This window comes from Squalius cephalus (genome assembly GCF_949319135.1).
Source record: "Squalius cephalus genome assembly, chromosome: 9".
NCBI classification, from domain to species: Eukaryota; Metazoa; Chordata; class Actinopteri; order Cypriniformes; family Leuciscidae; genus Squalius; species Squalius cephalus.
The window spans coordinates 27,127,076-27,153,091 of NC_137130.1; the positions used below are offsets into that span (position 1 = coordinate 27,127,076).

At 37.9% G+C, this 26,016-nt stretch overlaps 1 protein-coding gene across 1 annotated transcript in view; it reads right to left on the minus strand.

Annotated features, from left to right (window-relative positions):
• Positions 1-465: 465 nt before the first annotated feature.
• Positions 466-26,016, minus strand: part of col4a1 (collagen, type IV, alpha 1) — a 61,991-nt gene continuing 36,440 nt past the window's right edge. The window contains exons 5-52 of the mRNA XM_079881652.1: positions 25,912-25,956; positions 25,721-25,783; positions 25,521-25,574; positions 25,316-25,342; positions 24,446-24,523; positions 24,251-24,313; positions 24,108-24,143; positions 23,979-24,017; positions 23,608-23,700; positions 23,445-23,480; positions 23,069-23,128; positions 22,411-22,446; positions 22,216-22,260; positions 22,079-22,111; positions 21,873-21,933; positions 21,747-21,782; positions 21,489-21,635; positions 21,207-21,284; positions 21,040-21,123; positions 20,887-20,957; positions 20,502-20,693; positions 20,177-20,345; positions 19,995-20,087; positions 19,788-19,892; positions 19,342-19,439; positions 19,090-19,240; positions 16,565-16,678; positions 16,289-16,456; positions 16,100-16,189; positions 15,820-15,972; positions 15,414-15,512; positions 15,208-15,297; positions 10,541-10,680; positions 10,309-10,435; positions 10,120-10,200; positions 9,805-9,903; positions 9,016-9,066; positions 8,670-8,855; positions 8,346-8,479; positions 8,186-8,258; positions 8,003-8,074; positions 7,397-7,525; positions 7,222-7,320; positions 6,844-7,056; positions 5,837-6,014; positions 5,635-5,749; positions 4,729-4,901; positions 466-3,197 (exon numbers count right to left, since the gene is read on the minus strand). Of these exons, the coding sequence (XP_079737778.1) occupies positions 3,116-3,197; positions 4,729-4,901; positions 5,635-5,749; positions 5,837-6,014; positions 6,844-7,056; positions 7,222-7,320; positions 7,397-7,525; positions 8,003-8,074; positions 8,186-8,258; positions 8,346-8,479; positions 8,670-8,855; positions 9,016-9,066; positions 9,805-9,903; positions 10,120-10,200; positions 10,309-10,435; positions 10,541-10,680; positions 15,208-15,297; positions 15,414-15,512; positions 15,820-15,972; positions 16,100-16,189; positions 16,289-16,456; positions 16,565-16,678; positions 19,090-19,240; positions 19,342-19,439; positions 19,788-19,892; positions 19,995-20,087; positions 20,177-20,345; positions 20,502-20,693; positions 20,887-20,957; positions 21,040-21,123; positions 21,207-21,284; positions 21,489-21,635; positions 21,747-21,782; positions 21,873-21,933; positions 22,079-22,111; positions 22,216-22,260; positions 22,411-22,446; positions 23,069-23,128; positions 23,445-23,480; positions 23,608-23,700; positions 23,979-24,017; positions 24,108-24,143; positions 24,251-24,313; positions 24,446-24,523; positions 25,316-25,342; positions 25,521-25,574; positions 25,721-25,783; positions 25,912-25,956 (4,659 nt within the window). The 3' untranslated portion in view covers positions 466-3,115. The remainder of the gene's footprint in view (positions 3,198-4,728; positions 4,902-5,634; positions 5,750-5,836; positions 6,015-6,843; positions 7,057-7,221; positions 7,321-7,396; positions 7,526-8,002; positions 8,075-8,185; positions 8,259-8,345; positions 8,480-8,669; positions 8,856-9,015; positions 9,067-9,804; positions 9,904-10,119; positions 10,201-10,308; positions 10,436-10,540; positions 10,681-15,207; positions 15,298-15,413; positions 15,513-15,819; positions 15,973-16,099; positions 16,190-16,288; positions 16,457-16,564; positions 16,679-19,089; positions 19,241-19,341; positions 19,440-19,787; positions 19,893-19,994; positions 20,088-20,176; positions 20,346-20,501; positions 20,694-20,886; positions 20,958-21,039; positions 21,124-21,206; positions 21,285-21,488; positions 21,636-21,746; positions 21,783-21,872; positions 21,934-22,078; positions 22,112-22,215; positions 22,261-22,410; positions 22,447-23,068; positions 23,129-23,444; positions 23,481-23,607; positions 23,701-23,978; positions 24,018-24,107; positions 24,144-24,250; positions 24,314-24,445; positions 24,524-25,315; positions 25,343-25,520; positions 25,575-25,720; positions 25,784-25,911; positions 25,957-26,016) is intronic.

Below are 26,016 nucleotides of genomic sequence, written 5' to 3' on the forward strand. Positions count from 1 at the left end.
GACATGATAATCATAAACATAAAAAAACGTGTTAAAAACGTTTCCTTGGCAACTAACTGAAATAAAATGATTAAAGTAGTAAAATTACAAAAAAAACTTAATTATAAAAACAATTCAAAGCTAAATAGAATAGAAATATAGAAAAAATCTAATAAAAATGACAAACGCACATAAAATCACTAAATTAACACACACATAAAAAAAAAAATAAAAAAAAAACCGAAGCCAACGAATAGTAGGCTACATTCGAAAATGAAAATTCTCATTTACTCACTCTCATGTTGTTTCAAAACCTGTATGACTTTTTTTTTTTTTTTTTTTTTTTTTTTTTTTACAGGTTTGAAACAACATGATGGTGAGTAAATTTGAACAGAATTTACATTTTTGGGGAGAACATATACTTTTAACAGCATTAATTGTATTTTTGTTGGGGAAAAATAAAAATACAGTATAACCCTCTTTTTTGGTATAAAAGAGTATATATTTTTTGGTATAAAAAAACACACATTCCACATTTATACAAACATTTTATTGTATGACATAGTATAGAATGGGGGCATCACTGAAATCCTTTGACACTGAAAAAATATATATATTCATAAATTTCAATCAACCTCTGTATTAATCAACATATTCCAAAGCAAGAGCAGTTAATACTTCATGGACACATCAATGCACAGAGCTACAGCGGGTGTGCAAGATCAGTGACATTGTGCGGGCTCACATCCGTGACTCTTCACACGCGAATTCATGTAAGGCACAATTTAAACACAACTAGCTATTTACTTAGTGGAACAATTTGATCAATTCTACACAAAAAGGTAAACTGCGGGGAAGGTTTCGTAAAAGCAAGTAGCTGTAGATTGCATAGTCAAGTATTATCAGTGTAAAATGATAAAAAAACAAAAATCATGAGCAACAAATCCACTGTGTAAGGGGGACATGTGCCGGTTATTTGGTCTGGTATCTGAGGCATTAAGACAAAATAAACTCAAGACATAAAGCAGAATCTATAGGCAATACGATTCTGTTCAAATTAAAGATAGCACAAGAGGGAATATGCTTCAGACACAGACTCTAAATTCAGGACGAGTTTGTCATGATGTGGTAGGAATCAAGTCAGGTCAGTTTGCTGATGAGTTCAAGTCAATAGAGTGAGCAATGAGGAGTCAACAAAGAAGATGTGATGAGCTTGAATTTCTGACAAAATCATTTTTAAAGGCAACAGAGGTGACTTACTATAGTGCACTTATGTGCAACATATGATTATTTTGATTAGAGCTATAAACAGATAGGCTACATAAGGGACTGTATGTGTATATTCGACATGCAATGAGATCAACCGCGCGGACACTCTTAATGGAAGATATCACGGCGATTCCATAGAAGAACCATTCTGGTTGCTCAAATAACCTTTTGGTGAACAGTTCTTAAAAGAACCCTTAGTGTAAAGAGCATTTTAATAATCTAAAGAACCCTTTTCCACTATTTGACTTTTCCACTAAGTCAAAACTAACTTTTTGTGCAGAAAGGTTCCATGGATGTTAAAGGATCTTCATAGAACAGTTTATTTTTAAGAGGAAGTTAAATGGCATCATGGGAAAAGATGAGATTGTGAACTGAATTGGGCACTATTTGAGGGGACAGCCATTTGTAGTGGTGTCCGAAACCATAGTGGACGTTATCGAGTACACTCATTCAATCCCAGATTGCACCGCAATACCGAGTGTACTCTCAATGGCTAGAGAACACCCATAATGCACTGTGAAGGTCGCGCCGAATGAGTTCCCATGTCTCGCCAGAAGATGGCGCCTGCAGCTGAATCATCCATCCATTTTCCAAACCGCTGGTCCAATGTGGCTATAGGTATAGACCCAGAATGCAACATTGTGTTGGCCCAGATTCAGCCCACATCTGGTACACGTGGATTCCACACGTTCCAGGTGTGGGACGGATCTGGGCCAACACTATACTGATGTCTGGGAATTCCTTTTTAATTATTAAATTGTTTAAGGTTTATACATGCTAGTTTCCATGACATATTTCAAAATAAATCTTTTCATTACTGCTGGAGCTGCCAGTTTGCTACGTTTCAAATGATTATTAAACAGCAAGCACAAACTATGCACAAGCGGCAGCCCTTGCGGTGCACTCAATGTCCGAATTCACTCAATCGTATTCATTCACTCCTTCAAGTGGAGACTATATTAGTGGACTAATGTAGGGTATAGTGAATAAGTGTATAGGGGGTGATTTCGAACACAGCTTGAGACTGAAACTGTGCCATTACATAATAGTAACGACAACATTTCTGCACCAAAAGGAAAGTGGAAACATACACACATAAACAAACATACACATCGAAACATGGCAAGTTTCAGCCGAAAGGCCACATGCTGATACTGCAAAAAAAAAAAAAAAAAAAAAAAACAGTGCAGAATATTACAGTTTATGTGCCATGAAGGTCTTTTGCAGTGGTTAACAAAGAAATCAATGTAGAAAGGAAAGGCCCCTTGGTGCTTAAACTCTCATCGCATAAGTTTTCATAAATAATTAAGTATAACAAAATCAATGGCATTTACCTGAAGAGATTATGGGGACAGAGTTAACTAAATAGAGCACTATATTTACAACAAAGCTTGATCTTTGCCTTTCCTACATCATACAAAGAGGGTGCTGACAAACTTACTGACAGTAGGAAAATATAATTATTCTATAATGTTAGTGTTGCTTGATTATACATTTTTAGAGAGAAATAAACAAGATAGGCTATCTGCATCTGATATTGTTGAGTGGCATGATAAATAAGAAGGCTTGGACGGAATAGCATATGGATTTGTTGAAGATGGTTACCTGCTTACTAATACATATACTCAGTGCAAGTGTAAACAGGTGTCATTCATTAGACACAATGGAACAATGTTAGTTAAGCGCTCTGTGAAGCAAATGTGCCAGTAGATCTTGAGGTTCCATTGCTATAAACGTTGAGACGGGTATTTTTCTATATGTGTTCTTGAAGTTTTTTTTCTATGGCTTTTCATAGAAGTAGCACCATACGTTCGTCGCTTGTTCGTAAATCTGGAAGATAAAGAGCAGATGCAATGCTGAGGCTGGTCTATACCCTCTTCATGCACACTTGACACCTGCTGATGTGAGTTCGTAGATTCCCGGCTTTTAGTGTTGTAGGGACAGGTTTCCTGTAACCACAATAAAAACAGATATTTAACAGGAGAACAGGAAATTACATATGTACATTTTTTATCAGTATTATTATTATTGTAAGAATCTACAGTGATAAAAGAGCAGTTGACCAATTGTTGGAAGTGTGGAAACCATGGAAGTTTCTGCCATGGAATAAAATAATAATAATAAAAATTGAAGTCATACAGTATTTCTTACAATTCCTATTTTATATTTAGTTTTTTTTTTTTTTTAAGTTAACATCTCGCAATTCAGAATGTCTCATAATTGTGAGTTTATAACACAATTCTGACTATTCCGTGCAATCTATATATTTTTGAGTTTATATCTCACAATTTTGAGATAATATCTCGCAATTTGGCCTTTACTTCTAAGAATTAGACGTTTTTGAATCTCGCAACTTGGCCTTTTTTCTTATAAAAGCAGTATATATACTTCAGTACAGACCTTTTTTCTCATAACTGCAAGTTTCTAACATACAAATCTGACTTTTTTTCTTTTCTAAGTTTATATGTCACAATTGTCAGTTATAATCTTGCAATGTGGCCTTTGTTAGAATTTCTTAGAATCTCACAATTTGGATTTTTTTCTCAGAAAAGCGGGTTTATGCTTACAATTCTGACTTTTTTTTCTTTTCTTTTATTTATTCACTTATTTAATATTAACTTTATATAATTGCCTGCCTGATGCATCTGCATAATCTCAGAATTTGGCAATAAATATCAAATCGATAATAAATCCTGAATTATAATATGAAAAAGTCGCAATTAATTTTTGATATATATTTTTTTAATTCCGTTGTTGGAACAGGAAAGTTTATGTTGTTCTGGTCAATTTTCTTGAGTAAAATTTGTAATCTATTATGGTAATATTCCAAAACTGCATATATAATGATTATTTAATTAATTTATAAAATTATCTAATTATTAAATTAATCATCAAAAATTATGAAATTCGATAAATGTTGTTTAAATAGTTATTAAATTATATGCTACACTTCATCTTTGTGCCATCAGTCCTAAGTAATACTAATTAACAAGATATATGCAATATATAAGTCATTATTTTCTGAAACAATGTTTTAATTGCATATTGTTATTGTAATTAATCACAGTACCATGCAATGTAATGTGTAAAGTGGACATATTCTAAAAAACAAAACAAATTTTATTAGTTGTCTCTCAGTTGAGCTTAAGAATAAAGAAAAAATTATTTAAGTTGACCTGGTTATTGGTTATATTAGACATTGGTTCTATTTATTGAGATATAAATACAGTACAAATGCACTAAAATTATCAAGAAAGTATTGTGCCCTCTTGTGGTTGGAGAGAGGTTTTACTTTAGCTTTGAAATTCACCATGGGTGTGGCATATACAGCATACATATTTCAAAAAACAAAACAAAAAAACAGCTTCTGATATATTCTGTGTGAAGTTGAAGGAAAAAAAATGGTGCATCCATTGAAAGGGTATGAAACTACATGAGAGTTCAGCCAGTTGTCAAAGAATAAAGTGTGTAAAAGCTTACGTAAACATATCGCTGTCCTCTATGGTGGCTAACCAGAAGCTGTAGGAATTAGCATAGTAGTTGCAGGTGCCGCGACCATGACACTCGATGAAGGGAGCCGAACGAAATTCTTCCAGACAAGAGCCAGGAGAGGCCAGAGCTTGACCGGAGCCCTCAGCACCAGCACTGGTGTGCTATTACACAGACAGACAGAGTGAGACCTTAACTGACCATTCAAGTACACATTCTCACTAAACCATCCTTGGGAATTATGAATGTAAACTGATTTAGCTTGCTCTCAGTACTTAACCAGGTGACTTAAATAGCTATGTTTGGAAACAATGAATCATTCAAGAATGATTGGGGTGATGCTGTATGGTAGTGCTATATATATAAGAATAATTTTAAAAAGCTATTTTTTAAAAATCTGTTTCCACTTGAGTTTCAATAGGCCACATTTAATATGACTATAAAATATTATCCAGATTTTTTTATTGTGATAATTCATTAAAGATATTAAACAAAATAAGGATATATATTGCAATAACACTATTGTATTGTAAAAATAAATATATAAAAAATCAAGTATTTAATAAAAAAATTATAAAACAACAGTAAAATTATAATACTGATATTTCTGTCTAAATTTCTTCATTTTTGAACGTTTAAAACATTGAACTTTTATTTTGGTGGGTTACCGGCAAATAAATATTTGTGCAGCCATTTTCAGAGTGAAGCACAGCACTACATTCATTTAAGACTCTGAAACACTGTATCTCTGAAACCTGTAGCACACATATTTATTTAAATAATTTGCCGCCTTAGTGATTTGACTATCACATTAAGCCATATCATGATACCAAATTTTTATATATATATATATATATATATATATGGTGCCACCCTAAAAAAAAAAATTCTCCTCACCATGACGAAAGAGTATCCGATCCAGAGAGAATCCCAACCGCGAGGGCAGGTTGGGATCTGGATGGTCTGGCTGTGCACTGCTATCACCATAGCAGGAGCCTCACAAACTGAACATCTGTCACAGGAAAACATACATGCACATGAGTAGGAAGAGGAATTCTTACTCATGGAAATAGCAAACGTTTCATAAAAGATCACAAACCTGCTGATGAAGGGTTTGATGCTCTGACCGGTAACAGGGGCCATGCTCATTGGCATGGGCTCGGGAGAGGTGAGCCAGTAGGAATAGTCATTACGAGATGCAAAATTACATACGTTGTTGATGGTGCAGAAGAGGAAAGGCATTGGGCTGAACTTCCTTAGGCAGCTACCAGCTGTACCTATAGGGTAAAGAGTGCAGGAATGTCAGGGACAGTTTAACTTTGATTTATATTCCATAAAAACTACTCTACCTGTCAAAAGGTTGGAATCATTTTTATTTATTTTTTTGGAAGAAGTCTCTTCCACTCACCAAGGCTGCATTTATTTGATCAGAGATTCAGTAAAAACAGTAATATTGTGAAATATTATTACAATTAAAAAATTACTGTTTTCTATTATTATTTTCTATTATCTGAATATATTTTAAAATGAAATTTATTCCTGTGATGCAAAGCTGAATTTTCAGCATCATTACTCCAGTCTTCAGTGTCACATGATCCTTCAGAAATCATTCTAATAAGCTGATTTGATGCTCAATTATTATCAACTGTTATTGGCGTTCAATTATTATTAATGGTTCTTATAATCAATGTTAAAAGTTATTGCTGCAATTTTTGTGGAAACCATGATACTTTTTTGATGGATAGAAAGTAAAAAAAAAACAGCATTTATTTGAAATAGAAATATATTGTAACATTTCAAATGCCTTTACTGTCACTTTTGATTAATTTAATGCATCCTTGCTGAGTAAAATTATTAATTCATTAATTAATTAATAATTTTATTTGTATATATATATATATATATATATATATATATATATATATATATATATATATATATATATATATATATATATATATATATATATATATATATTTTCCTTACCTCAAACTTTTGAATGGTATTTCCTCAAGTTTGCCACAAAAATATTAAACAGCAACTGTTTTCAACATTATTAATAATAGTGTTGCTATAAAAATTGTGTGATTACTGTACTGTGCTGACCTAGGTCTTGCCCATGTGATCTCTCATTGCCCTGGACATAAAGCAGTGAATATCCTTCGTAAATCAGTGTTGTTCCATCAGGACATTGTGGAACATCAACAGTCTGACTGTGGCGGGTTACAAGGAAGCCATGGTCCATTGAGGAAGGGCCAGGAGGGCCGATGTGACCTGGGATACCATCAGGCCCTGAGGGCCCAGGGTACCCTCTGGGGCCTACAGAAAATAGAATTTGGGGAATAAAATAGGAATCAGTGAGCATAAGCGATCCAATGAATGAAAGTCATTTCAGTTTTGCTGAAATTTCCAGAACTTTCCTCCAGTTCTTCTGCCTGGGACTGGTAATGTCTGTTAACATAATTGGAGTATCTGTGCACCTACCAGTAGGTCCAGTCTGTCCAGGCTCTCCTTTGGCTCCATGATTTCCATCATAGCCAGGTGTCCCATCAGATCCTTTCAAACCCTGAGGTCCCATCACACCTAGGAGAGTGGTTTTGTGTTAAGTGATGTTAGCTTTTTTCATAGACTTGTAAGTTCAGATAGTTGAAAGACTCACCGTGTTGTCCTTTTGGTCCAGGGAAGCCTTGGTTTCCAACTAGACCTTGGGGACCCTGTGGTCCTGGAAGACCAGGTTCTCCCTTTACAAATGTGTGTGGCCCAGGGGGTCCAGGGGGGCCTTCGCTACCTTAAATAACAATATTAAAAGCAGAAATTCAGTAAAACTTACAGAATATAGAGCTTTCAGGCCTAAATTGTCATTTTATTATAGATGCTTCACCACATATTCAGGTGTTTCAAATAGGGATTTGTGGAAGCAATTATGTGAATACATCCTGGATCAGAACACAGTCAAAGCAATGGAATATGAATTATATTGTCAAGATTATACAATATTAATATTAAATGACACTATATTTTATATTATTGAATTATTTAAATAATGAATTGTTAATAATAATAATAATAATAATTGTATGAACAATTATGTATAATATAAATCAATAAAATTAAAATATACTATTAATATACTATTAGCTATACAATTAAAAGGTTTATCTGAATAAACAAGGTTTATCTGTATAAACAAGGTTTATCTGAATAAACATGGATAGACACCAATGATACAATTTAATGGAAATCTAAGTTCAAGTTTTGTTAATACCTTTGAGACCTGGGAATCCTCTATCACCTACATCACCCTTGGAACCAAACACTCCTTCCTCACCCTTTATACCTGGAATGAAAGTCACTCAATCTCCCATCTCTGTCAAGCATTGCTTTATATAAATATGAAGGATGACACAAAGGACAAATAAATCAAGTCAAATTTCATCTTAAATCTTACCAGGGAAACCAGGAACACCCTGTGGTCCCATCTCACCCTTTGGTCCATTATAACCAGGCAATCCAGACTCACCCTACAGAGAACAACTGTATTAAATTATACCCTATCATTTTTAAAGGCACATGTTTTATTTTAGAAGATGTGCCCTTTACAAACTCACAGGTTCACCAATGAAACCTTTGTCTCCTTTATACCCTTGAGAGCCTCGTGGGCCAGGGATGCCAACATCTCCCTTATCTCCTTTAGATCCAACACTGCCTGGAAAGCCAGGTTGGCCTGGAACACCAGTCGTACCTGCGGTAAAAAATTGAACTGGGTGTAAGATGATGCAGGCCACATTCATAGTCATGCTTTAGAGTACTAAATGCAGTTCAATACACTTCATTTATTAACAAGAGTAACAACTGCATTTTATAATCATAGTGAAACCCGTTAACTGTTAGACTACTGACAAGGAAAATGATTGAGAATGTTTAGGGTTCACCTTTTTCTCCTGGCTGCCCCTGAGGTCCCCTGTCCCCTTTAGGCCCCTCCATGGATGCTCCTGGAAGTCCTCTCTCTCCAGGTTGACCAATTTCCCCTGAGAATCCTTGCACACCTTTCTCACCTTTGGTTCCAGGAATACCTGGACTCCCAGGAATGCCAGGAAGACCAGGGTTGCCTTTGTCACCTGTGTGGCGACAAGGAGAAGTATTAAAGTTTAATTTTAATTTCACTAAATATCCTTAAATTATTAATTGGAAGGAAAGAAGAAAAATGTATTCATTTTTAGTAGAACTCTCAGTCCTCCATAAATGACAACCTAATTATTGAGAATCTGTGATTCTAACCTTTGCCACCAGCCTCTCCGCGGGTTCCTGGAAATCCTTTCCCAGGTATACCTGAAGAAACAGAACAATTGTTTGTCTTTAGATCATCGGTTCTCATTCACTAACCATTTGTACAGTATGCACACATTTGTGTGAGAAAACTGCGTAGAAATGTTTCAGCAAACAAAACATGATTCATCAACTTTTAAAACTGTATTGTAAATGTATGAAAAACATTGGAAGAACTGAAACGATACTTTCACAAAAATCACTTACTCTGGGGGGTCTTATGAATGTGTTATGATTAAATTGTATTCATAGATATATTATAAATATATACAAAGTATAAGAAAAGGTGTTATAACTGTGAGATTCCTCTACATACAAAAATGCAGATGCACCTATGTAGGTGTTGTCTGTATAAAAGGTGTTTAAACTGGTTTTGAGGAAGGCACTCTTGACATTGCTCGAGGATCTTGCTGCGCACGCTCTGAGCGCATCCTTAGAGCGCGTCATATGTTTGCTGTGATGAAAGGTTGTGCGGAAAGCCCTTATACAGAGATGGTTTGGGCATGTTTTATGCAAATAACTAACCTCAGTCACGCAGTCACTCATTTACAATACTCAAAATTCATTAATTGTCATGAGAAGTTCTCCTGTGCATATAAATACGAAAATTCTACGCAGTTATCAGTGAATGAAACCCATTGTCCAATAGTGTCTTTAAAGGAGTCCAAAATATGTATGTTTCTCTGAAGCAGGATTTCCCTTTTTGAGCTACCTTTCACCTTTAGAGCTACACAATCTCACCGGGTACTCCTCTCTCTCCAGTGAATCCAGGAATTCCATCTACCCCTGCTTCACCTTTTTCCCCATATGGACCTGGAGGACCCTGAAGACCAGGTTCACCTAATCAAAAAAAAAAAAAAAAAAAGATCTCATTAGGATTTTCACCACCAAATGTATGTTGGACATTTGAAGCTTGCCTGTAAAGTAACTTTATGCATATTTATTTAGTCTGTCTCAGAAGGGTTCTACCTTGGACAGAAACTTTTTGAATGCGTCTAGCAACGTTAAATGGGTGTCTTATTAAACAGATCTCAGGTGTATTTCAGTTTGACTTACCTGGACGTCCTGATAACCCAGGATCTCCTGGGGACCCTGGCAAACCACTGACACCTTTCTCACCTGGCTTCCCTGGACTGCCTGCTCATGAATGAAAGATTGTATTATTGTCCAAATGTGTTAATGACACATTAAGTGTAATGTGTCAAATTTAAGTGTAATATGCATTGATCATTGGAATGATCTTGCCTTGGTAACCAATAAGTCCTGTGTCTCCTTTAGTTCCTTGAGATCCAGGACTCCCTGGGACACCCATTGTACCCTTCTGTCCCTTATCTCCAGGGTCTCCAGGGAAACCAGGGGCTCCTATATTTCCCTGTAAGTATGAGATGAGTCAGAGGAAGATATTTATTAGCATTGATAATGTGCAAATTTACACTTATTTATACTCATAGTATGAGTCTCATACAACAACACAAACCTTCGCTCCAGGGGGACCGGGGATTCCGAATACTTCTGGACCAGGATCTCCTTTATCTCCTTTGGAGCCATCAAAACCCTTAAATCCCGGGTGTCCTGGTAACCCACCAACACCTTTATAACCTTTTTGCCCAATTGAACCTAAAGAACCACAAATTGCTCATTAAGAAACAGTAAAAAGGCCCAAACAACAGTACATTTACATTTAGTCATTTAGCAGACGCCTTTATTCAAAGCGACTTACAAATGAGGACTAAATTAAGCAAGTCATCGTGAAGAGACAAAAACAACGCAAGAAGTGCTCAAAATACAAAGTTCAGGCATTGCTCAGAGTAGCATAAGCCAGAAAAGGGAGGAATAAAGGAAAAGGAAAGATTTTTTTTTTGTCAGTGCCATGGTTCAACACCTGCCTGTAGACAAAGACTAAGAACCTTTTTAATACGTAATGGCCTATTATCTATGAAAAGTCATACAAGGGTCAATGATGTGATGCTTATTTTTGTCCTATTGATTTTAGTGCTGTCAATCGATTTAAAAAGATAACTTATTAATCACACATTTTTCTGTAATTAATTGTTGATCGTTGAACATTAACATTTTTACTATTTTTTTATATTGTAATACATACTTTTACACCGAATCTCTAAATTAATGTAGAAACAACATAAAGTCTGCATATTTTAAATATTGTTTTGATGTCATATTTTTATTAAGTGCTTTGAATGAAGGCCAGTGTCACCGATACCAATACTACTATGTATATATTAAATATATTTTTTCTCTAGATTTTTGGAGATGAAATGAGTGATTATAGCCATACATACATTAACATTAATCAAATAAATTAACCAGGTATTTATATATTAATTTAAAAATACATGAAATGCACATTAAAGTACACAAAAATAAATACACCTCTTCTGTGATGAGCAAATGTATTGTTGAATTGAATTTAACTGAATTGAATTCCTTTATTGTCATTGTATGCGTTTGTACTTTCCTCACTAGATGCAGTAATACGATAAGTCAAAATAATGTTGATTGATCCTAATACTAAGCAATACAATTTTATAAGATAAGCAAATAAATAAAATAATTTAAATGTATATAATCAATCTAATGCAAAAAAGAGATAACAATAGTTAACATCAGTATACACAATATACACCACCATAAAAAATTAATAAAAAAAATAAGAATAATAATTCCAGCAATTACACACTATTCCAGTGAAATTCACATTCTCTGTGCAGCAATTAAGGGATTACAAAACAGTTAAGTTACAGAACAGTTTGAAAGTAAAAATAAAACTCATATTGGCTTGATTCAGAGCATCTATGGCTCTGGGAATAAAGCTGTTCCTCAGTCTTGAAGTACGGGCATAAAATGTAAATTTCGTCAGACAATGTAAATCACAGAGATATCTTCCAGTGCTGGTAGTTCAACTCTGATTATTTTCTGTGCTCGCAGGACGACCCTCTTGAGTGCTTTCCTATCACTAGCTGTGCAGCTAAGAATCCACACTGAAGAGCAGTATATTAAGATACTCTAGTACACTGTTAGAAGGTAATCAGCATTTGTTGAGGCAAACCAGCTTTCCTTAACATCCTTAGGAAAAACAATTTTTGCGGTGCTCTCTTGATCAATGCAGTAGTGTTTATGGACCAAGTGATATCCTCTGGGATACACATGCCCAGAAACTTGAAACTGGACACTCTGTCCCCTCTGGCTCCATTGATAAAAGCTGAAATGTATTCCAGCCTCTGTGATCTCCCAAAATTTATAATTAGCTCCTTTGTTTTCTTTGTGTTGAGGGTCAAGTTGTTCTCTGTGCACCAGCTTACCATATTCTGTACCTCCACTCAGGCTGATTCGTCATTGTTAGAAATCAGACCAATCACTGTTGTGTCATCTGCAAGCTTTACAATGATGTTATTAGAAAATGCAGTAACAGTCATGTATCAAAAGGAAAAAAAGGATGGGGCTCAGTACATATCCTTGTGGTGTGCCAGAGCTCAATGTTATGGTGGAAGACAGATGTGTGCTCATCATGCACTTCCGGAAAGAAAGGCACTTCTTTCTTTCGAGATACCAATCGTTGCGGCGCGAGGGTTCGGGACACGGTGGAGGATTCCACACGAGCCCGACACTCGTGGCCGCCCGGGAAAGCATAGCGGCCATTTCCGGGTCCGGCTCGGACAACGCTACCACACCCGAAGGGGGCAACGCAGCCGAGTTGTCATCCCCAGAAGATGACCGCTCTCCCTCCGATGCAGCGATCGGCATCTGATCCTCCGGCGGAGCTCCGAAGGAAACACCCGGAGCCACAAGAGATGGCCCGGCTGTCCCCTGCGAAGACTGCGATGGCAGTGAGGGGCCCGTGGGAGTCTTTCACCCGGCGGGTCATTCCTCACTGTAATCCTCAGACCACCAATGGGATTAGCCGAAGTAGCCTTCTTCTGAACTGAACCAGAAGAAGAACTACATCGGGGAATCTCCAAAGGGACCCCCCCTCGTCTGAGGGTTCTCAGTCTCGATCTCAACGTCGCGATGGTCATGTTCCCGCAGTGGGAACATGACTCATTCACGAACGCGAGGCCCAAACACGAGAGGCAGCAATCATGACCATCAACCGGTGGCAGATATTGACCACATCCAGAAACACACGGGTGAAACGTCATCCTGAAAAGGACGCGATCTTCACTCGTGTTGCTCTTTCAAAAACGCTCTCTTAGTGTGCTGAAGCACGCAGGGACCAACGCGCCAACACAGCAGGGAAACTGCAAGCCCACTGTGTGCACTCAACCAGATACCAGCTGTGACAACAGCTCTTTGAAAGAAGTAGATCGCGTGAAGTGACAGCCGCTATCCGGGAGCTCGCGAAGATCACTGTCACGCCGTAACACCAACACAGAGAGGTCTCGAAACAGCAGACTCGTTGAGCTTAGGGAAAACAATATCCAAACGCTCATTCACTCAGAGGACACAACCGGTCGGCTCCGAAGCAGAAAGCGATTTGTGTATGCTCTCGCTTCCGCCTTTATACCCGCAATGGCAGGCGGGGCGCGGAATGCAAATCTTGCACGCCAATGTTCATTGGCTCGTTTTAGTTTCACTCGAAGGCAATTGGTCTCCCTAGCGAGATCCCAATTCGTTGGTAACTCCTACTGACGTGACGTAGGAGTGACCGAACGAAAGGGAACTACTATACAGGTTCATAAATAACATGAAGAACGCATAATGTATAACTAATTCTAAAGGTAAGATAATGTTTTCCCACTAGTAATGACTCAAGTATTACCAAATCATTCAGAATGAATACAGAGTCATAAGGCACACAGAGTGTAGGGAAGTTAAATTTGCAAATTCAATAAAGTCTTGATTGTAATCCTCAATCGGGCAAAACAGGCAAAAACAGGAACATCCATGAAGTCGTGATCCAAGACAAGAACAAGATCACCACCAAACAACGACTAGCAAAGACCAACTAAAAGGCACAAGCTTAAAAAAAATCAATGATAATTAAAGACAGGTGTAACCAATGACGGTAATTATAACAACTAATAGGACAACAAGGAGAGACAGAAAACAGGAAGAGAACACTGAAACAATGAGAACAGAGAATACACTTCAACATAAAAGTCCATACAAAACAAAAGACACAGCCCCAGGATCATGACAGCAGCGTCTTCTGATATTCAGTAATTCTGTGTGATCATATATAATATTCGCATTCGTGGTTAAGCTAAACCAGCCCGTTCTCATCCCAAGGTGTCATATACTGACGCTTTTGACATTTCGTCTACATCCAACGCACATGGCACCCTTTAGCGTCAATATGAGACGCAGATAGATATGGGCCAGAAGGCGCCTCCTAGCGGTCTAACCCTAACCCTACCCCAGACCTAAACCTACCCATAACCGAACAAAGCTCTGTGCGTGTCATATTGACTCTAAAGGGTGCCATGTGCGTTTGATGTAGACGAAATGTCAAAAGTGTCAGTATATGACGCCCAAGGATGAGAATGCGTTGGCTAAACACACACAAAAAAAAGAAAATAGCCTAAAAAACATTGTGTAGGAAGGCGCAGAGCCGCTGCGTCTTCACGTGTCACTATCTTTATATATTACATATTTTTATGGTGTGACTCTCCAATAATCGTAAAGATGTTTATGGATTCATAATTTATCAAATTTGCAATTATCTTTTTACTTAGAATTAAAAAAAAAATAAAATTTAAAATTTAAAATAGTTTAAAAATGAACGATTGCAATGTACATTTCTAAGAACTAGCATTTCCTGGTCACACTTTAGAGTATGGTCCAATTCTCACTATTAACTAACTATTAACTATGTCTTTTGCCTCAATAAACTAATTACGGCTAATTAATAGTTAGTAAGGTAGTTGTTAAGTTTATGTATTTGGTAGGATTAAGGGATGCAGAATATGGTCATGCAGAATAATTATGTGCTTTATAACAGCCAATATCCTAGTAATATGCATGCTAATAAGCAACAAATTAATAGTGAGAATTATTAAAATAATTTACAGAACTTAATCTAAAGTGTTACCCACTTTCCTTCCTTTTTTTAATTAATGAATTATTATTTTTATTTTCTGTATTTTGTATTAACCCACATGTAGAAGAGAAGAGTACTATATGCACCTGGAAGTCCCATGTCTCCTCTTGGACCTGTGTCTCCAGGTTCTCCAATACGTCCTGGATCCCCAGGGATTCCAGAGTCTCCTTTCTGACCTAAAGTGTAGATGCAGTAATCAAATAATGTTCTCATAATAACATTATTGTATCATAGTGCTTATCATAATTTTAAACTGACTTTTAAAAGTCTGATTTTTGCTTTAGGGACTAACCTGGCTGTCCAGGTGATCCTGGCATTCCATCTTTTCCTTGCATTCCAGGGTCTCCACGTGTTCCAGGGAACCCCTTATCTCCAGCAGGACCAGGATCACCTGATAGACAAATATTTTTTTTGTTTACAGTTCACTGATTTTCAACAGCAAAATCAGCAAAATCTTTGATGATTGCTCTCATTGGAAGCCACCAATCCAGAAATGTGTATTTCTTTAACATTTAATCAAAGATTATTGTTATTTACTTGCATCTGTTTATCTTAAAACAGAAAAAAATGTCTGACAATATTTTGATTTAAAAAGATTTAGTTTGTCCAGTTGTTCTACAGACGTCAAGACTGTACAAAAAAATGTCATTGGTTTTGATCTTGAAACATCTATGGCAAACACCTTGTGCTCTAAGTACCTGGGTCTCCGCTGTCTCCTTTATCTCCTTTAAAGTTCACCATATCCACATCAGTCATGTTACCAGGTGGCCCCTGTAGACCCTGATCTCCCCTCTCACCCTTGGGACCTGAATCACCAAACACTCCCCTGATCCCAATCAAACCAGGGTCACCTAAAAGAGACAGAACATCATCATGAAGATTTCGCTAATGCAACTCTGCAGGTGCCTCTGCCAGAGTAAGATAAAGTTATCTTATTTAGTCCAAATAAAAAGAATAGTCTTAAATGTGTTTTCATACCTCTTTGTCCAGGTTCTCCAGGGTCTCCAATGAGACCTGGAAATCCAGGGGTTCCTGTAATTCCCATGATTCCAATTTCTCCTTTTGGACCTGAAAAAATCCAAATAAAAATCCAAATATGAATTAACTTAAGATAAACAAGTATGTGTCAAGGGAATGCCAGAAAATGGGTATCAAAAAAGTACTCACCACGTTCACCAGGGAAGCCATCGTTTCCAGGATCTCCTGGTGGACCAGGAAAACCCTTAGATCCTGTTAGACCTGGGACACCAGGGTTACCCCTGTCTCCTGGAGGGCCAGGCATGTCCAGACCAGGTAGACCTTGATAACCTTTTTCACCCTTTATACCTATCCGACCTGGGATGTCATCAAGGCATGTTACAAACCATGTAAGATGTGAACATCTATGCATGTGTGTGCATATACTATACACCTGTGTGGGTGTTACTCGCTTGAAAAACTCACCAAGGGGTCCAGGGCCTCCAGGTGGTCCCATTGGTCCAGGTGGTCCAGGTTCTCCATGTCCTGGAGGACCTGGCGGCCCCACCGCACCATGAATTCCAGGTGGTCCATGGTCACCTGCAAAAATCCAAATGAATTTAAAGATATTATACACCCTGAACCCATCCTCTTCAATTCCCTGCAAGCCACCTCTGTAACACAGTCATTATCTAGAGTGGATTACTTCAATGCTCTATTTTCCGACAACTTAGAAAGAAAAATAGTTTTTTAACGGGATGGTGGACAGCAGTGTGAGTAAAATAATAGATCCCACAGCTACGTTTAAGTTCAAAGTCTGGAAGCACTTCGGCTTTTATACCATTGATGGGACAAACATGTTGTAAATCCGCTTACACAGATACACACGGGAGCAGTTGAAAGCAGGTGACTATCAGCGGATCCATCTATCAGTGTGTATATTAGGGATCCGCTGATAGACGCCAATCACAGACATATATGTTGAGCGTGTGAACCCAATGGCCAATCAGGGGTATTTAAGAATCCGCTTAACATCGCTCAAAATTCTAGGGGGTAATGCTGGTATAGTCACTTTTTTGATTTTTTAAATACCCTAGTTGGTACCTTTGACAACACTATTCCCAGGTTTATTTTAAGGAAGCTGGTAAACACTGAGATGTTCCCAGGTTTAAATAAAAGAGGTTGGTAAATTTTGAAATGTACCAGGTTTATATAAAACAAGTCGATAAGCAGTTAAATGTGTCTGTTTAAACAAAAAGAAAAGTTTAAGCTTTTAAAAAGTATAAGCATAAAATGTTTAATTTACATAAGATGTTAAAGGGGTCATCGGATGCCCATTTTCCACAAGTTGGTATGATTCTTTAGGGTGTTCTTGTAAAGTTTGTAATATACTTTGGTTAAAATTTCTCAATGGTTGTGTAAAACAACACCCTTTTTACCTCCTCAAAAACAGATTTGTTCACAGTGACCTGTTTCGGTGAATGTCTCTTTAAATGATAATGAGCAACTGCTCACTCCACCCCTCTCTTCCATGAGGGGTGTCAAATGGCTGAGGGCAGAAATATGCTAATACGGGACAGTCAGTCAGTGGTCGTGAGCCATGTATCGTGTACAGTATCATATTGTATTGTGAGGAACCCTGTGATTGCCACCAACTACAAAGAAAACTACCCTCCGAAAAAAGTACATGTCTATGGCCCCATCCACACTACTGCGTTTTCGTTTAGAAATGGAGAATTAAAACGAATACGATCTCCGTCCACACCAGCGTTTTAGCTGCGTATTAGAATTGATCTCTGTCCACATTAAAACAACGGAAAACGCGGATCACGTGACCATTCACCAACACTGGGCATGTGCGTGCTGGTGTAAACACAACTTCATTGATAAAATTATCCCACCATGCGCTGGTTCTTCCCGGGTTAACCCAAAACCGACGATGTCGCTACATTGTCAAACGTAAACTATTTTATCGGGAATTGTCAATTGCACACGGGAATTGTCACATTGTCACTATTTTACCGGGAATTGTCAATTGCACACGGGAATTGTCACAGATCGCTTGAATAATAGCTTGCCTCCGGCGCATGTAGGCAGTTATAGCATTGTAAAATGCAGAATTTACTTGCACAACAGCTGCTAGAAAAGATATAGCCTACGCCATGACTGATGACACCCAATCATAGAGCCGAGCGTGAGCCTCTACTACGTCATCGTTTCTAAAGTCCTCCGTTTTGACCCGTCCACACTAAAACGCCCTCCGGAGATTCAAAACGAAAAACGTGTCGGCAGCGTTTCTAAACTTCTCCGTTTTGGGTCTCCGTTTTTGCCGTTTTAGTGTGGACAGGAGGTGCAAACGTAGCAAAAGGTCTCCGTTTTTAAACGAAAACGCAGTAGTGTGGACGGGGCCTATGTCTCGTGTGCCTTCTAAAAGAGCTCAATAATCGTGGTTGACAAAAATAATCGCAATTAGATCAAATAACTGCAATCAGGCGGTTATTTAATAATCGCAACAGGCCTAGAGCTTGCCATTATGTCTAACTAAGCATTGAATGGACAAACAACCACATATATTTTCACATGCACACACAAACAAAGCAGCTTCCTGAAGACAAAAAAGCTGATGATGTTTAATGCGGGCACCCTTTTATAGACATGCCGGTGCACCAAATTACATCATATGACTGCTGTGGCCAATGAAATTGGCAAGATTTCACACGTGCTTTAGACACCAGTTCCACTGAAGCTTTCCCGTAGTATCAACAAAATGATGCAGTGTTGAGTTCCCTTTTCCTTTTTTTAGAAAGGCATCAATGAAACCATCAGGACTTTTTTTTTTTTAAATGTTTTCACATTTGTGTACACTCATCACTTTCCATGCTCTTCCAAAATCAGTTACAGGGAACAAAAGTATCTGCTAAAAATTCCTTAGTCACTTCTCAAAGTACATTTTGAACATCTGGTAAATAATCTATTCAAAAGCATTATGTGAAACCAACATATAACTGTACCTTTGATTCCTTGAGGTCCAGGTGGCCCAATACTTCCCTCAGTTCCAGGAACCCCTGCCATTCCAGGATTACCCTTTTCCCCTGGAAATCCTGGCACTCCTTGCAGACCTATGGCACCCTTAGGACCAGGAAGACCCCTGCCAGGTTCACCCTGTATACGATACAGATCAAAGTCAATGACAAAGGGACAATTTCTCACCCATTTCAATAAAATATTATACATCAAAATCTAAATGGCAGCCACCATCATACTTTTTGCCCAGGTGTCCCTGCACGACCAGGAAAGCCATCCTGGCCTGGTTGACCAGGCTCTCCTGGAATTCCATTGGGACCTGGAATCCCAGAGTATCCTAGCAGAGGGAAAGATGGATAGTTAGAAAACATTACAGATTAGATAACTGAAACAAAATGTGACACTCATTTATAAATGTGCATTCCCTAGAATGTGAACAGTTCAATTTCTTTCTTTTTTTTTTTGCAGAGTATAGTATATCTTGATCAAAGTATAGTATATCCAGAGTAGTATATCTTGATCATAAAGTATGCCCAACCTAAATCTATATAGCACTTATTTTTCCACTGTAGCTGTTGTTATCAATGAACACAATTAGAGTTTAAAAGTTAAAGGTGCAGTGCTTTAGCACATTTCTCCTTTAAGCTTTTAATTTGACTGTTACAGTCTGGCACTTGCAGGTTACCTTTTTGCCCTGGGGGCCCAGGAAGTCCAATTCCAGGCAGCCCAGGGTCACCTTTGTTTCCTGGGAATCCTTGACGTCCATGTTCACCTTGAAGACCTCTATCACCTGAGTGACAATGTGAAAAAGACGTCAACACAGCCAGCTCTGCATCACACCACTGAGTGCAGTTTTCAAGCAGTATGAAACATTAGCATAACATGAATTTACCTTGAAGACCAGGTCTGCCAGTCTCTCCACGAGGCCCTGGGGCACCCTGAGGTCCAGGTAAACTTATTACTCTACCAGCATCACCTTTACTTCCTATAAAGATATTTGAGATAATGGTTGTTTTAAAGAGCATAGCATTTACAACCAGTGGATAAGCAAATGTATTACTCTAAATCAGTGACCTGGAAATCCTGGCCTTCCTGGTGTACCAGGAAACCCTGAAGAGCCTTTTTCACCAGGTTCACCTGGCTGTCCTACACCTGGGATACCAGGGGGACCTCTCTCACCCGGAAGGCCGGTGGTACCAACATCTCCATCCAGGCCACGATCACCCTTAATACCAAATCTGGCCTAATCATAGAAAAGTTTTATGAATCAAAATATCTTCTATGGTAAGGAAAACACTGCAGAATATACATTAGGGCTTAGATGCACTGTAAATTAGATGCAAAAGTGAATTTAGCTATTTAAGTATATAAGTCTTTTTAGTCAGATCTTTGAACTCACAGGCTCTCCCTTGGCTCCAGATTGCCCTGGTTGGCCATCTCTTCCTGGGAGGCCATCAAGACCTGGAAATCCTCTGTCTCCTGTAGTCCCAGGATAACCCTTATCTCCTTTCAACCCTGGAGCCACAAAGACATCACCAGGTTCACCCTGAGCGCCAGGGGCACCCATTAAACCCGGAGAGCCATCTTGACCCTAAAGTCCAAGGAAATGCAAGAAGAAAGGTAAGATTTGTGCAGACAGGATTTATTGTGTTTACATCCACATTTAAAGTGGCCACAGTGCACTACCAATTGAGTTTGTATCCAATCCAATGTTTTTGGTGCCACAAAATGGACTTTGACATACTAAGTAAGAAATGTTATATAACAATATAAAATGTACGTACAGGATTTCCAGCAGGCCCAAAAGGTCCTGGCACACCCTTCTCTCCTTTACTCCCTACTTGTCCAGGAAAACCTAAAATGAAAACATTCAGCATGATGCATAATCTCAGAAAGTCCAAACATACCAAACCAAAGCCTTGCTCACTGCTTCTCACCTTGCTGACCCTTTGGCCCCTGGGGACCAGGCAAACCTGGGAGGCTGGAACCAGTGCACTCTGTGCATGTTTCGCCTTGATCACCTGAAAGAGTAGAAAAACTCAGAACCAATTTTGAGGAAACTGAAACTACAGTGAACAAATGGATGACTGAATAACAGCCTCACCTTTCTGTCCCACCTCTCCTGGCAACCCTGCAGGTCCCGGAGGGCCTGGAAGTCCTTTTTCAATATCACAGTCTTCATCTAAAATAAACAAGATTAATGCCAATGACATTTTGGAATGGACAATCAAAGGAACCACACAATCATCTTTACACATTGTGTCTTATTACTATTAGCCTCTTACCAGAAATGACATAATCACTCCATTCTTTCCATGAGGTTTTTGAGTTATGATTATTATCACAGCATGAAAAAAACAGTCATTTATGTTTAAGATGTTCTTACTGATCGGCCCAGGTGGGCCGGGTGGGCCGGGTTGTCCATCAGCTCCATTTGGACCTTTAAGAGACACTCCATCAGCTCCTTTATCTCCCTTCTGGCCAATCTCTCCAGGAAGGCCAGGAGGTCCAGGAGGACCCTCAATATATCTGCCTGCAGTCAACCATGGACATAAGGGAAAGCATCATCATTACTGTGAACTATTGTACTAAATTATACCAACCTAATTCTATATAACACTTTATCAAAGTGTGCTCCTCTCACCTGGGGGACCAGGATATCCACGCTCTCCCGGATAACCTGATGAATGAAGAAAACAGATGAACAGATAAAAAGACTGTACAATTTGACAGGACAACCGCATAAGGACAAGACGTCAACAGACATCACCTCTCTCTCCTTCTGCTCCGAGGGGACCAGGAGGACCAGGAGGGCCAGGACGACCAAAACCCTGTAAGATAATTAGTATTATTAGAACCTACCAGTCCATAACATTGTTCTAAGTGAATTAGGTGTGAAAGTAGTGTGTGGCTTTGTTAGTCATCAGTACAGTTTCATTACTGCAGCCGTTATCTAAGTATTTTGGAACCACTTACATGTCCTGGTGGTCCTTTTTCTCCTTTGTCACCCTAACATGAACCAAAGTCATAATTGAAATAAATAAAATAAAATAAAATAAAATGCATTTTATGTCTAGAGTTACAGCATGGCCCTCCAAGATGGGATTTCTTACCTTTATGCCATCAAACCCAAGAGTACCAGGGAGGCCACTTTCCCCCTATCACAAACAAAGGGTTTCAAAAATAATCTCATTCAATGTGATTTAAGTATTTGACATAAGAGAGTATAATTAACCATTATCAAATCTGAAATAACAGCTGGCAACAGGTAACTGCACTGCTCAAGTCATTGTCCAAGATCACCATACCTTTTCTCCACTCTGTCCATCTTTGCCTGGTTTCCCCTTGAAAACATAAAGTGAAGCTCAGATTTCACATAATAAATAAAACACTCCTATGATGAAAAGGTCAACAATAATATGTACATCATACAAAAAGCGTCTGCCAAATGTAAATGTAAATGTAAATACAATTACACAATCCCAACAATCATGCAATCACAATTAATACAAAACAAGATGTACAGTGGAGGAAAGTCTGGGATTCAAAGCCTGTAAATTAACAATGTTTTATTTTACTTTATGGTATAAATTAATACAATTATTTAAGATTGATTATTGTGTCTCTTTATGCAGATGGTCAGATGTCCGTGCTTCAATGCTCACTGGATCTTTCTTTAATCAGGTTTTAAACAAACTTGTTGAGTTCATGCAGCTCAAGTGCTGCTGTCATTAAAGCAAAAGAGATACAAACTAAATTTGACTTTTTAAAATTATATTTTTAATATACTTATTCTGATAATATAATTTATAATTATAAAAAAACACTATGAAATTATTAAAGTACAAGATAACACATTTTGCAATTGGTCTCAGAAATGTGGACCCCACTGTTAAAGCTGAGTGATTTATGATTAATGTATTATGTAAGTAAGCATTTAGTTGTGTTCTTGTACAAGTCACTTACTATTGGTCCTGGTGGTCCTTGTTCTCCTTTGATTCCAGGTTGATATTCTGCACAAGAAACCTTGGTGCAGAGGGCAAAGGCTAAATTAATATGTATTACTATTCCTTAAAACTTGTAGACAAACTCATAAATTCAAAGATTCAAACAACATCACAAGGTTAAGTTTTGTTTTAAATGTAAAATATGCAAATATATACAAATAATGCAATATAATTATACAATTGCATAATATTATAATACATAAAATTATATAAAAATAGACAAAAATATACAATAACACATTTTATAAAATATTTATAATTATAAAATTGATTCTGTACAATCCAGTTGTATTTGTTTTGTTTATAGAGTTACACAATTTTGTGCTGTCACTTACTTTTTCTCCTTTGTCTCCTTTAGAGCCTGTTTCACCCTAGAAAACATGCAAGGCACAAGGAACACTTAGCAGTGTAACTTAGATAAATGTAGCCCCAAAATATTTGGACACCGAAGCCACACAAAAATGTATACATTTCATAGGGGATTTGATGACATCATACCGTTGGTCCAGGAAGATAAATTGTTGTGCCACGGCCTTCAAATTCCTCTTGTCTCCCAGGTGGACCGGGGGGACCGGTTAAACCTTTTTGTCCCTTAAAAGAGAAACATGGATGATCATGATAATGAGTGAGACTAAACCAGGAAAGATGCTGATCAGCTTTGATAATGCAATAGGTGGGGGTGTTATCTGACAAATGGGGTACAGAGTTTGATTCTTATGATTGTTTGTATTATACTGTCAACGTCAAGTCATGTTCAATAGTAAGAAGCACACAAATGTATCCTTCTAGGGCAGAATTTGTTACAACCTATGAAGCACATGCTGCAAGTGCCACTAAAGGTTATGAGCCTATAGTTTCCCAGAACTCACCATTTCTCCTTTCTCACCAACAAATGTCAACTTGTCACCCTGCAACAAGAACGGGTAAGACAGTCTCTAGTCTTTTCACAAACTCTAGACACAAACATTATAATCTATGCAAAAGATTTCAGATGTTACCGGCTCTCCCTTTTGACCAGTTTCACCAGGCCTTCCCTTCAAAGAAAAATGGCATGGTGTGAGATTCAGGTGAGAGTTCACTGGTGTCGGTTAATTATGTTTTAGTCTATAATTTGTTTTAGAGATTTTAACTTTAAACTCACAGGAGGTCCAATTGGTCCAGGTGGGCCGAGTGGCCCTTGTGTTCCAGGATATCCTTTTTGCCCCTAAAAAATGAAAAGAGAATCAGATAAAAGTTATGAAACATGTTAAAGCATACAACAGGCAATAATATATAAATGGTAAATGCACATTTTCAATATGAACACAAAAAGGGGCATAGGAATTAAAATCCGTACTGGTGAACCGGGTGGTCCTGGAAAGCCCCTGTCTCCTTTTTGAGGGATGGGTACTCCAATAACACCACCTGGATCTCCCTATGAGAGTGAAATATTCAAAACAAATTCACTACACCATTTTCAAGACACACATCAATGACTAATGAACTATACTGCTTGACCAACGCTATCTCACGACCAATTCGTACGAGTGAGTACGAGGTGGCTAATTCGTACGAATTTGTTCGACCTCACTCACCTCCATATGAATTGGGCAACTCGTAAAATATGTACGATTTAGCAAAAATCGTACAAATTCATACAAACTCCCTCGTAAAATACGTACGAATTGCCGTGAGATCGGGCTGACTTGCCAGAAGAGTGATTACCACCATTTTATAAAAGCAACTAGGCACTCGAGACAGTACGTAATAGTAATTTTACCATGGTTAGGGTTGATTTAAGCACTCTTCATGCTTTATGTTGTGCTTAAAGGGTAAGATTGCAGATTTTCAACTACCTTTATATAGTTACAATGTCATTAGTAATATATCATACTCTTTCTCTGTGTTATCCACGCCCAGATATCCCTGTTTATTTGTCAGCATAAGTCCATTCAGCAGACTTTTAGCTCCAGGGCTTTTGTTAAACCTACAGATAGAACTGCATTTTTGTATTCCCACTCACAGACAGTCTATTCGACAAAGGGATTCAAAATCAAAAGTGCATTATGGGTGTTGAAGTTTTTAGCAAAAGGGAACAAAACATCCCTTTTTCTCTGTTTTCTCTATTCATGCAGTACTGATTTCTTGTCACTTGTTAATAACCCCCTTTAAGAACAAATCTCTGTGATCAACATATGACCATATTGCTTTAAAATGGGTTTCATACCTTTACTCCCTTCAAACCTGGAATACCCTGAGGAAGATTCAGAAAGATATTTGTTAAGTCAGAAATCTGTTGTTGGACTGGATTAACATTGTACAATGAGTTATAACACAAGATGTATGTTTTTATGTAATGGCACAGTTTATTAAGCACTGATATAAATTTGACATATTAGAGGTATATGACATGACATAAAAACTAATCATACTGGTGGTCCTTGCAGTCCTGGAGAACCTGGAATTCCGTCAAAACCACGCTCCCCCTGGAAAACACGAAATACATCCTCTGTTCAATCACACTGAGGATTTTGAGATGAATTGAAGACACTGATGGCTCATCCCAATTGATTCACTTTATATAAAAAAAAAAATTATAGGTCTCATCAAAAACACAACAAACATTTTGTACCTTGGTTCCATTGCAGCCTGGAATTCCATGAGGTCCAGGTGCGCCTTCTAGACCTGGAAGACCCTGTAGAATATCAAATAAATAGCAGAAACATACAGAGATGCAGAAACATTGTTTTGTTTTCCCAAAATTCATGATATTCATTCATGATGATCAATTTTCTACAAAAAAAGACTCTCAGTTCAACTTACTGGAATACCTGGACGTCCTGGGAAACCTGCCACACCGGGTGGGCCCTACAAAAGAAACATCTATATGATATAATGATGTAAAAGTACATTTTGCAGTGCTGCTAT